General features: G+C 40.3%; 1 protein-coding gene across 6 annotated transcripts in view; it reads right to left on the reverse strand.

Moving 5' to 3' along the window:
- Nucleotides 1-12,676, reverse strand: part of Npr3 (natriuretic peptide receptor 3) — a 66,753-nt gene that overhangs the window by 32,989 nt on the left and 21,088 nt on the right. For all 6 annotated transcript variants that reach the window (XM_029544037.1, XM_029544036.1, XM_029544039.1 and 3 more), the window contains one exon: nucleotides 8,937-9,103. In XM_029544037.1, the coding sequence (XP_029399897.1) occupies nucleotides 8,937-9,103 (167 nt within the window). The remainder of the gene's footprint in view (nucleotides 1-8,936; nucleotides 9,104-12,676) is intronic.

The following is a 12,676-nucleotide window of genomic DNA, read 5'->3' on the forward strand; positions in this document are numbered from 1 at the left end:
ACACACACACACACATACACACATATATCTGCCATAAAAGATATCAACACCATTGTATACTTGTATAGAGATTCAACAATCAAGGCAAGGTTTCTCATGAACCATACACTCCCTTTAGAATCCCCATAAAAAGATAAGTGGATTTGTAAGTTATAAGCCTGGAAGTCTAGCAAGTACAGGAAGAAAATTATAGATGGAAACATAAAGTTCTGGATGTGGGGAAAGAAAAACTGGTTAATAGGCCTAAGAAACCAAAACTGCAGAATGCATGGGAGTATGGTAAGGGGCTCTGGGAAGTACAGGCACTGGAGTTAAAGGCTGGACACCTGGAGACATGAGTAACTTCTGAAGGTGGGGCACAGTAGGAGTGAAAACAATAGATGCTGGAAAATTCAGATCTGGGCTTAGATGATGTCTCAGTCAGTATAGTGTTTGCCTTGCAAGCATATGAACCTGAGCTTAATCCACAGAATCCAAGTTTTAAAACAAAATAGGCATGACCAAGAAGGCAGAGAGATCTCTAGGCTCTTTTGTCTGGCCATCTCCAGGTCAGTGAAAAATCCAATATCCAAAACACATGTGGATGGTACCTAAAGAATGAAGTTACAGGTTTTCCTCTAGCTTTATATGTGTGTGTGTACATATATATGCATATATGTGTATATATATGCTCATGCACATACATACACACAAACCCATACACACATGCATTCTCACCACACATACACATATACACACAAAAAAGTCATAATCTCTCCACCAGGTTACACGGAGAGTTAAGAAATTGTCCCTCCCTATCCTGGCAGAAGACAAGTATGTCACTGAGTAAAGATGCAGGAGCAGAAGGGTATGCCTGGAATAGATGAAGATAGGCCAAACATGAAGTTGAGAATGTTGTAAAAAGTTGTAAGACTGGGATCTTAGATGACACTCCTTTCCTGGCTCCCAAAAGTTAATACAGCCTAATGATCTCCAGAGGGTTCAGAAGAGAATTTTTTTAATGAATTTGACCATCCTGTAAGAAAATGTACCCAAAATAATAATGTTTGGGATAATTCTTCAAAATAGCTGAGTTGATACTCATGGAACTCCAATACAGTTCAACATTAGATAGATTCATTATATATACAAAGCCCTGAGGAATGCTGAAGGAAGCACTCAGAAATAGGAGAAAAACATTTATGAAATGCTTCCGATGTAAAAGATAAAAAGATAAATGTTAACAAAACAGCAACAAATAAGAACCTAAAAGAAATTGGGAATGTAGGATGAATAAGACAATAAAAAGTATGGCGAGAATCCTGTCTCAACAAATGTAAATAGCATCATCAATTGTGAGAAATAGCTCATTTGATGTGCCTTTTGATAAAATAATACCTACCTTGATTGATTATTAAATTATGACAAAGCATCAATTACAAAATTAGCCCCAACTTTAGATAAATGGAATAAAAATAACATAAACTCTAAAACTGGTGGAAAGGATAGCAGTGAAACTAGCCTCTGTGCCCAAGAACCAAAGTCAAAGTGCTGTTTTGTAATGTAGATCCACTCTGACAAGCAGAAAGTATGGAGGTTTTTCTTTGTCTTTCTTATTTCTAATCTCTTTTTTGTTTTTTGTTTTTTCTTGAAGACAGCATCTTTACATAGTCTTGACTTGGTCTGGAATTCATTATGTTGCCCCGGATGACCTGGAACTTGTAGTGATCTTCCTTCCCTGGTTTCTCCAGTACCAGGATCATGGACATGTACCACCAAACCCACCAAGAAAGCTTTTGAAAATTAAAAATATACCAGACATTTTCAAATCCAGTTGTTTGGAAGATAAAGTTAGAACAATCTCTCAGGAAGGAAAAGAAAAAGGCAGAATTAGAACTAACTCTTGCTTTGACAGCATTTGTACTAGAAGATGAGACAGAAAACATCAGGACCAGCTAAGGATGACCAACACTCAGCTCTAAAAATTATGGAAGGCAGGAGTGACATCAAGATTTTGAAATACACACACCAAGCCCAGCTCGGTGGCTCACATCTGTAATCTTAGCACTTGGGAGGCTAAGACAATAAGCTTGCCACAGTTCCACAGTCTGAGGTACATAAAGAATTCCAGCCTATCCAGGGACACAGGGCAAGACCCTAGCCCCCAAAATATAAAAAATAAAATAAAAATAAATAAATGGATAAGCAAACACACTCACATCAGGACTTTAAACTATAATTTTACACCCAGCTAAACTGTCAACTTAGTGTTGCCATTATTATTAATATAAAATGTTGTGTAAAGTACAAAGTATCAAAACCTTTTTCTCATTGATGCCCTTTTTCTTCAAAACAAGAATTTTAAGAATCAGAAAGGAGAAGTGATATCCAAGAAAAGGATCATGCAATACAAGAAAGAACTAAAAGACAGTTCCAAACTGATGTTAAAATAAGAAATTATTCCAAACTGGAGCAGAAAGGTAAGTTTCAAAACATTAATGTCATTACATAAAACCCTTTATTGATGGACTAAAATAAAATAGTAAGAACTCTGTGAAAGCAAAAAAGTTAACAGTCATTAAACTCCAGAGAAGATACAGGAGGAACGACATGTGCTCATAAAACAATATATGATTATGCTGTAAATCTTTACACAAGCATAATAGTTAAAAAAATCTCTGAATATAATTCTTTTAGCTTTTCTTCAAGCTTTATTTTGTGAAAACATTTTTAAAAAGAAAAGAAAATATTAGCAGAGAAAGGAATGTGTTAAATAATTTGATCTTTTTCCACTTCAGGAATTAAGATATAGTATCAAAATTTTACTATCAAGAATAACAACATACATAACCAATTTTAAAAGCATATAGACAATATCAGGAAAAATATTAACAATAATCAACTCTGTGTGGTCATAAGCACAGAAGGGAGGAGACAGGGAGTAATTTATGTCTGTCTGTAATCCTTATGGTACTGTAAATGTACTGCTTAATTGAATGTACTACTTTTTTCATTCACTGTATCATACCCTTTCAATCTGGAAGTCTATGATATTTTTATTTAAACAACATCAGGAAAAGAAGGTTGAAGTTCACCCAAGGGAAAAGCCAACTCTTAAAGTTCCAGCTGGTGAATAGGTCTCAAAAGTGCCAAATACAATAGGAAGAATGGATCGAGGCCAGGAGTGGGATTTACAGGAAGGAGAACCCAGGGATGCTGCCAGAGCCAAAAAAAGTGTCTTCAACTTTGGCTCACCCGGTCCTAAGAAATAGTCGTGAGAACGGCAGGTCTTGGAAAGTCAGCTGACTCACTAGTGCAGAATGAATGAATGTGTGAGAGCAGGTCAGTGAGTATCTCATCTCAGAAATAAAACTAATGGGTGCTCATCTTTCTTCTGGGGAAGTGATTTTCTTTTTGGTGTAATAATGAACAAATATTGATCTTACTCATGAAAATAAACATGGCTCGGGACGATAATCGAATGGTATACTGTCCAGCTGCAGCCATGATCTAGCCCGGTGGTTCTCATCTCTTCTACATGGATCACACAGGTGAAATGCTGACTCCTGTCTCCAAACATAAATACGGTGCACTTGCAAAGTCTGCAATTACTAGAAGTTAACACACAGTTAGGCAAGAAACCTTCATCCCCTTAAAGCTCCTACAGAAACCTGACAGCAGCCTGTGAAAGGGCCCTCATCTCTACCATTCTGTGGGAGACAAGTACCATCCACGTGTCACGGTGCTAAGGTGCACGACATTTTCTGTGAACTGACACGGGATCACAACTCTTTTGGGACCTTGGAGCTCAAGGTTGTGGGCATTTTCTTCTTACTCGTGAGATTTTAGGGGATCAGGATGCCATGTGGGAGCACATATTTTCCAGGATCAGGTTCACAGTTATGCTCCCCGGAGAACTCAATAAACAGTATCTGATGATCAAGAAAATGATGGCTTGCATGTGGGTAAAGGGTGACTGCAGCTGAAGAGGACAGTGAATCTTTGCACATTTTTGGCAAGTATGTGAAAGAGTAAAGGGAAACTGATATGTTTAAAAAAGAAGTGTGTATTTTGGACTGATGAGTACAGAGAAAAAAAGGAAATACTTCAGCCTGCCAGGCTCACACAGAGGGCCTGATACACTTAATCTTTGGGTCATAAGTTTGCCTCCTCATTGGGCACATTGTTGTTAAGAGAATCAGACTGATGCAGTGGAAAAAGAAAGTCACTGGCCCAGGAGTCAGGGGATGCAACTAATCTCAGCTTGGCCACCATACAGCGCATTCTAAAACCAAATACCAGCACTCTGGTCTTGGAACCACTCCTAGGGCAGAGTGCTAGGCAGCTCCATTAAAATGCCCTTGAGTGAGAGCCACTGCACATGTAGGTGACCCAGTACAATCCAATGGTGGAGGCCAGGGCAGGCACTTGGCAAAACCTTTTCTGAGCCAGGCCTTAAGCCCCAGGGGCGCCTCACCAATGCAACATTTGTTCTCAATTTGCATTTACCAGTGACCCCAAGTGGTCTTCAGAACCCCTGTTTTGAACACTTTTACTGCCCTGACACCATCTCCATTTGTGAAGCTGAATTTTTTTTGTGTTCCTAAGGAGGTCCCATGCACAGAACTCACTGCTGGCGAGCATTTCTGACAAAGGCATCTGCTGGAAAAGGTTTTGGCTATTTGGGTGAGAAGAGATCAGGGTTGATGTCTTCCCATTACAGCAATTTAAAAAAAAAAAAATGTAAGAACAATACAGATTGAATATCCTCGAAACTTTAAGCGCTGGTGTGACATCACAAATGGAAACCTCCTCAGATCTTGTGGTGGCTTGCAGTCGAAAGTCAGGGGCAGGTAGGACAGTGTACAAAATTACCTCCAATCCACACTTCTAAGGTGTCTAGGAATCAGTGTATTTTGCAGTTAGACTTGGATTCTACATTCCAAATAATGTGTGTATGTATATTTATCAAAACTGAAAACAAATCTGAAACCCCAAATACTTATGATTCTAAGCATTTCAGGCAAGGGATACTCTTTAAAAAGACAGCATTTAACTGGGGACTTGCTTACAGTTTTAGAGATTTAGTCCATTATTACCATGGCAAGGAGCATGGCAGCATCCATTACCCTGAAGCCAGTAGCTAAGAGCTACATTCTGATGTGTAGTCAGAGAGAGAGAGAGAGAGAGAGAGAGAGAGAGAGAGAGAGAGAGAGAGAGAGAGAGAAACCCTGACATGGGCTTTTGAAACTTCAAGTCTCACCCCCAGTGACACACTTCCTTCAAAAAGGCTCTACCTACTCTGATAAGGCCACAGCTCCTAATCCTTCTAATCCTTTCAAATAGTACCACTCTCCAGTAACCAAGCATTCAAAACTGTGAGCATTCAAATACATATGGGGCCCATTCTTATCAAACCACCACACACAGCAATGGGGAAACAAACCAATATATAACTTGTAACAGAATAAAGAATCTAATTGTCACAATAAGCATAGAGCCAAGTATGGCGGGCAACACCTATAATCCCAGCACTTGAGAGTTTAAGGCAGGAACATTGGGAGTTCAAAGACATTTTTTTATTATATAATGAGCTCAAAGCTAGCTTGAGTTAATTTTTAAAAAAGTTACTTAAAAAGTGAAAAGAAAAAAAAAACAATGTCAACGCATTGGATGGAACTCAAACATGAAAATCTACACAGGTGATAGAGCACAGAGCTTACCACACATACACACGAGCATAAGGAAGCAAGAATCTTGAGTATGCTGAGTGAACTCTATCAGTGCTAATAGCCTGGCTGCCATCTTACACAATAATAATCTTCCCAAGTGCTACCATGAGAGGAATTGTACATTCTCTGTATAGCATCTTACACACCATTTCTCACCGTTTCCCTTTATTTTTGTGAATTTCACCCATGTAAACAATGAAAAATTATCAGTCTTTTTATATCCTCTGAACATGCCTATTCCCAACTTCATGTCTTCTGGGGATTTTTGTTTGGTTTTGGCTTGTTGTTTTTTTTTTTTTTTTTTTTTTTTTTTTATAAGCCACTAATCCCAGTTGTCGTTGTCCACATGTACACGGGTGAGGACCACACTCTGGAGCCTGGAAAACTTTACTGTGACCACATCCTCAATAAGCAACGACTCTCTTTCCCCTGTTTTTCTCAATTAAAATTTTAATCTTTTTTAAAGGGAGCAAGTTGTGGAAACGAAGATCAATTTTACAAAAACAAAAGTGTACGAATTGGGGCTAGCTATGTATCTCACTCAGTTGGTAGAGTCCTTACTGTAAAAGCTTTGAGGACCTGGTTTCGACCTCTAGCCACCATACAGAAGATCCAGGCACAGTAGCACACACCTGTAATCCCAGATTAGGGAAGGCAGAGGCAGAAAGATCCCCGGGGACTGCTGGCCAGCTGACTAGCTGAATCAATAAGCACCAGGTTCCATGAGAAACTTCCTCAGTAAGTAAGATGGGGAGGGAGGGAGGGAGATACCTCCCCTACATTGACCACTGGCCTCAACATACATATATACACATGTACACACGCTTGTGCACATATATGCTCACACATACACTTAAAAAATTAAATTAATCCATCCAAGTTTAAGCAAAAAATATAAAATCATTGTGCTATTAAAATAGTCAAATAATTTTACTGTTTAAAAATTATTGTTTCTCTGTCTAGTGTTGCCGTTGTAGCTTGTAAAAACGAAAAAAAAAATTTAATTTCATCAATTTTCATTTCTGGAAAGCTCATAGCCTTTCCAGAGGTGCTAGCAACATGCTGATATGGATGTGACTCTAATAAATGTAAAATTGAATCCGGGATATCATTCGATTTGCAATCCTAAAGCAAAGCTGCAAAGGTGCAAGGTCTCTCCTCACCGTGGTCTAGGCAATCCTTAATGCTTGCGTCATTTTTATTTCAGCTAGGCTGAGAAAGCACGTCATTTTTAAAAAGCAGAAAACCTTCACCAAAGAAATAAAATAAAAGGGGATTTCTCAATCTGAGATACTGTCTCAACCGCCTACATTAAGCACCGTGTTTGTTTCACGCATCAGTCAGACAAAATGATGCCCTCTGCAGTGACACCAACAGATAAGAAATCTGTTCCATTTTAAAGCTCAGACGATTCAATTACCTTGTTGGGATCTTCACTGGTGCTGTAAAGGTTATAATTTATTTATCTTATTTTCATTCAATATACTTAATATAATAGTTTAATTCAGCTCAGTAAAACTTTAATTTAGCAGAAGACGCATCAGCATACACATAAAGAAGCAGAGGCGTTAAAAGGAAACAAATCAGACCTACCCGGAAGTCACGTGATTATCTGGAGGACACCCCACCCCACCCCACCCCCACCCCCGCATAGTTGCTGGGTATGAGATGAAGACAGGCGCAGAACCCACACAAGGCTCCATGAGGTTACATTCTATGCAAACAGGTACGACCATGAATGCAAACCTGAGAAGCTAAAGACCTGGAGCAAAATTGTCCACGTGATGCCTGAGACTGATGAAGCTCCGCCCACTGCACTGCTCTACAGCCCATCCTCGGAGTGCAGGCTCCTGAAGCTCCTGACCCTAGTTCCTTCGCTCTCTCACAACTCAGCACAACCACCTGTGTGGTTATAACCACCTTATAAGCAACTGTGCTCAAATGCTACATGGAAAGGAAGGGTGGTGGGTTGGGTGGTGGAACACACACATAAAGCTCTGGGTTTGACTCCCAGAACTGAAGAAGAAAAAAAAAAAAAAAGCAAAATGAATGTATCTTCAGAATTAGAGTAAATTAGTATAATAACCTCAATTCTACTTAAAATTGTAAAATTTTATTTATTTTAAAGGTCAGCATGGAGAGGCAGTATTAATAATTCACAGATGCAGATACTCTTGAAAATACTAGAATGAGGAAAACACTGAATTGTTGTCATAGCAATGTCTTCTTCATGTGAGTTTGCTTGCACTACAATTAAAATGAGATTTAGCTTTCTGAACGAGATTAATTGCTAATCCAGAATGTCCAGAAAGTCTATTGAGAAGCCCCCTGTCCATTGTTCTGTGCCTCAACTTTCAAATCGTCGTTAATATGGACTATTAGGTAAAATAATATAGAGGTTTTCATGAAATACCTTTATATTTTCACTACTGGCAGAGAAGCAAACACAGACCAGCCCACCGACCTCAGCCCACTCAAAAGCTCATCCTACCCAGAGAGTGGGTTTGCCCCATTGGGTTCACACTGTGAACATCTCAGAAACATCGCTAACTATGCCAAAGGCTGCTGAACAATAGCAACCAGGGAGGAGCTTGACCCTTAGCCCAGGCTGAGCTTCTTTAAAATGCATTAGTAACAAAAACATGGCTGGAGTGGGAAGCCTTAGAACACCCAAGGAGGAAGCAGCTTGCCTCAGAGGAGAAAACTCCACTGCCTGTGAGAGACCGGAACAGACCAACCAAGAAGAGGACATGGATTGTGCAAAGAAAGAGTCTCCAAACCCTAAAATATCTTCTGCCACCAAGCCTTGGACAAATTAGCCCATGCAAAGCCCAGGCACTCCTTCAACTGCCCCCCCCCCCCGCCTCCCGCAACACTCTTAAATGGTGGGAGTCTACAGACACCCTGTTCTGCATCACAGATCCCTGGGAAAAGGCAGTTTTCCACCCTTCAGCAGTTGCAAAGGAGACGTGGAAGTGAATCGCAGGAATGATGGTGGGGGTGGGGGCTGGGGAGAGGAAAAGTGGCCAGGAAAAAAAGACACACACACACACACACACACACACACACACACACACACACCACGCACACGGGAGGCGACAGCGACACTCAGACTTGAACTCGGAATTTTTGAATGGCTCAGAATGGGACACTTTGTCACCTCTGGTTTAATTAGAAGCCTGTTTTCAGGATGCTGGAGGGCGAGGCTCATAATCAAGCACTTACGTAATCCTCCTCATTGAGCCCTTGTTTCTCAACAGAACTTTTCACCTCCATGGAAAACTTCTCAAACTCAGGTTTCACGGTCCTCAGTAGGGTGACTGTCTGGAGGGATGAGTATGCTTGCTTAGCTTCAAAGTCGTGTTTGTCTCCTCTCTTCCACGAGCCATCTCCTACGGGAGAAATGAAAATATTTATAATTCCAAGCCAGTCACCATAAAGAGGCCATTCTGTCTTCTGCACTGCAATGTGTCCCTACATGGTACCTTTGGCAGCAGGGGCAAGAGGTATTGTCATAGTTTTGCGCTTAGGTATAAGATGACAATGTCAAAATCATTAAAGGAGAAGCTGCCTCTTTGGACACATGTTCCTTTGAAATGTGAGAGAGACAGACAAGCTCTGTTGATGTAATTGCCTTATAATAACCATGGAACTACAATTGTCAGCCCCCCGGAACTGCGGCACTGTGGAAGCAAAGAGAGGCTTTTGTTCCTTTCCATTCACACTTACTTTCCATTATGAGTGTGTTTGTGTGTATGTACGAATCTATCCATCCATCATCTGTCTATCTATTATCTATCTATCAATATCTATCAAATATCTACAATCCGTTATGGAAATGAACTAAGTCACTAGTGTGGCCGAACTAGCATAATGCTATTTGGGCCTGGAATGGCAGGTTACAATAAAGCAAGAGGATAGATTACATACAAAGTTAGTACTGTTAAAAGCTGGAGGTTAGCGATACTCCTTTGATCCTTCCAGGATGAAAAGGGCAGACTTGAGGGCTTATAGCTGTACAGTATCGGCAAGGTCACCAAAATTACTAAACAATGCTAAACCACTGTGTAAAAATCATGAATATTTTGAGTACTCATACAGCAATAATAAAAAGATACATGATAGGTAGGTAGACAGATGATAATGATGGATATATAATAGATACACAGCTAGATGATAGATACATACATACATACATACATACATACATGCATGCATACATACACAAAGGTGATGGAAGGATGATAGATATCTTGAACACTTTATATGCATAAACTCTGTCCTGAAAATATCCTTTCTTCTTGACAGATGAGGAAACTGGAAACTGAAATACAGAGACGCTGAGCGGCCTATTGCTTCACAGCTGGGGCCTCACAAAAGTGAAGGCTGATCAGCTGGGGGAGTCTCATTCTCTTCTCTAGATTTCATTTTGGTGGCTTGAAGGGCCCCAAAAGACAAGATGGACTTTTACCTTATAAAATAATAAGCTTCTTTCCAAAAGAATCATCATTATAAATCCTACAACCCTCTGAAAACAAGATAACAGCCCAATAGTGTACCACCTAAGTTAACTGTGCACCTTAAGCCCCAGTCTGCATCGATAGCTTGAACCTACAGCTCAGGAGCAAGGGGACCTCTGGCATCTCATGGGACCTCTGAGCATAAAGACAGGTCTATGGTACTCTCTACAAGTTCAGAAGTCCACTAAAGAATGACTGTCTCTGGAATCAACAGCACAGCTTGAGCCAGATACATCTGACTGAACTGTGTGCATATGTGCACAACTCTATAATAGCCATGGGGGATATCATAGATGTCTTCAAGAGTCTCTGTCAAATTTGAAAATGAGATTTAGGGCTGGCGAGATGGCTCAGTGGGTAAGAGCACCCGACTGCTCTTCCAAAGGTCCGGAGTTCAAATCCCAGCAACCACATGGTGGCTCATAACCATCTGTAACAAGATCTGACACCCTCTTCTGGAGTGTCTGAAGACAGCTACAGTGTACTTACATATAATAAAAATAAATAAAAAAAAAGAAAGAAAGAAAGAAAGAAAGAAAGAAAGAAAGAAAGAAAGAAAGAAAGAAAGAAAGAAAGAAAGAAAGAAAATGAGATTTAAACCATGTCAACAACCAAATAGCCTCCTATAGGAGTTGGGGAACTGAAAAACAAAGCAAAAAGCAGAAGTAATAAGCTCCAAGCGGGGGCCATCTCATGGGAAGACAAGGAGTTAGTTGGTCTGGTCCTAAATGTGTAAATAGGATTTTAATAGGTAGAGAAGATGATGGAAAGGCATGGCTAGCAGAGCCCACACCACTGGGAAAAGGTACATGTGTGTATAGCATCCAGCAGGCAGTGAGTGGAAGATGGACCTCAGTCTGGAAGATGAGAAAAGACAGAATTGGAGAGTGTGTTTGCGGAAACATCTGTTTCATCACAATCCTAATAATAGCAACCATTAATTAATTGGTTACTATGCCCAGGAGCTACTTAGAGATAAATAAGACAGAGCTGATAACATAGTTCATTAAAGACTAAATCTGTGTTCAATGATCACAAAATTCAATTCAAGCCACTAAACAAAATTTGACAAAATTCATCCTCCCTCTTCTTCCTCTTCTTCTTCTTCCTCTTCTTCTTCCTCTTCTTCTTCCTCTTCTATGATTTTTCCCAAATTCTTCAGAGACAACAGCCTAAGAGAAGTCATGCCTTGCTCTGGGACCAGTGAGCAAGCCCAGAAGGGTACTCAGTACCCAAGACCCAGACAGTGTTGCAGTCATTAGCCACGGATGACCCCCAAAGCCCAAGAGATCCCATGGAGAAACCTACTTCCTATAGGCATGCAGTAAGTACTTACTGAATAACTTTCTTGTTTCCCATTGCATTTCTTAATCTTGTGTATGTGTGCATGCTCTACATACCCGTGACACAGAGACGGGAAGAGAGCAGTGCATCTCCTCAAACTACAGTTACAGGGGACTGTGAACTGCCAGATATGGGTACTGAGAATCTAACTCAGATCATCTGTAAGAGCAATATACACTCTTAACTTTTGAGCCATCGCTCTAGGCCCCACTGACTCAATTTCTGGTTGAGTCAAAGTGCCAAGACCTGCTGAAGCTAAGATATAATACATGATGCTTCCCTTCCATACGTGAATGCCTACATTTAGTCCCCAAACTAAGTTTAAGAAGGCACAAGTAGGCATGCATAAAAATTCTGATGTTTCTAGACAAAGATAATTATTGTCTTTCATCAATGGAGAGGAGTTTGGTTTTCTTCAGGGACTGAAGAGAAATTCTTAGCCTTGTGGGCTTTTGTGCTATCTTAGAAAATATATGCAAAACTAGAACAACAATAATCTCAGTAAATAAAAGAGGAAGAATATAGCTTTCAAAACTGAGTGAAATCCAGTCTAATAATGCCAGCAAGTATGACCTAAAATATAATAACTTTAGAGGCTTGTTTTCTAGAAAAATGTAGAAATGATGATGCTTACTATGTTTAAACCAACCCAAGTAGGTATCTGTTCTCAACGATAACCTCTTCTGCCGTGAGCTCTTCTCCCACACTGGGGCTATTGGACAGGAGGAAAGCGAAGGTTGATTTGGCGCGTTGTCCCCTCAGTGGGGACGAATTTAATTCAGCAGACAAGTAGGTGCCTCTGGAGATTTATGAGTAGAACGGAAGAATGGCAGGAGCGGCGCATGCCTTAGGAAATAGCAGTGGATTAGAGTGGGGAGACATTGAACATTCGCAGCCACAGTAATCCAGGCAGGAGGTTAAGAGAGGTCATCTGTGGGAAGGCACATGCCAAAAACACCAAGCGGCCCTCGAGGAGGCCAAGCTCACCAAGAACTTTTCTATTTTCTTTCTCCTTTTTTTTCCCTTTACTTTTCTTCTTCTTCTTCTTCTTCTTCTTCTTCTTCTTCTTCTTCTTCTTCTTCTTCTTCTTCTTCTTCTTCT

Source organism: Mus pahari, chromosome 11, assembly GCF_900095145.1.
Source record: "Mus pahari chromosome 11, PAHARI_EIJ_v1.1, whole genome shotgun sequence".
Classification (NCBI taxonomy): domain Eukaryota; kingdom Metazoa; phylum Chordata; class Mammalia; order Rodentia; family Muridae; genus Mus; species Mus pahari.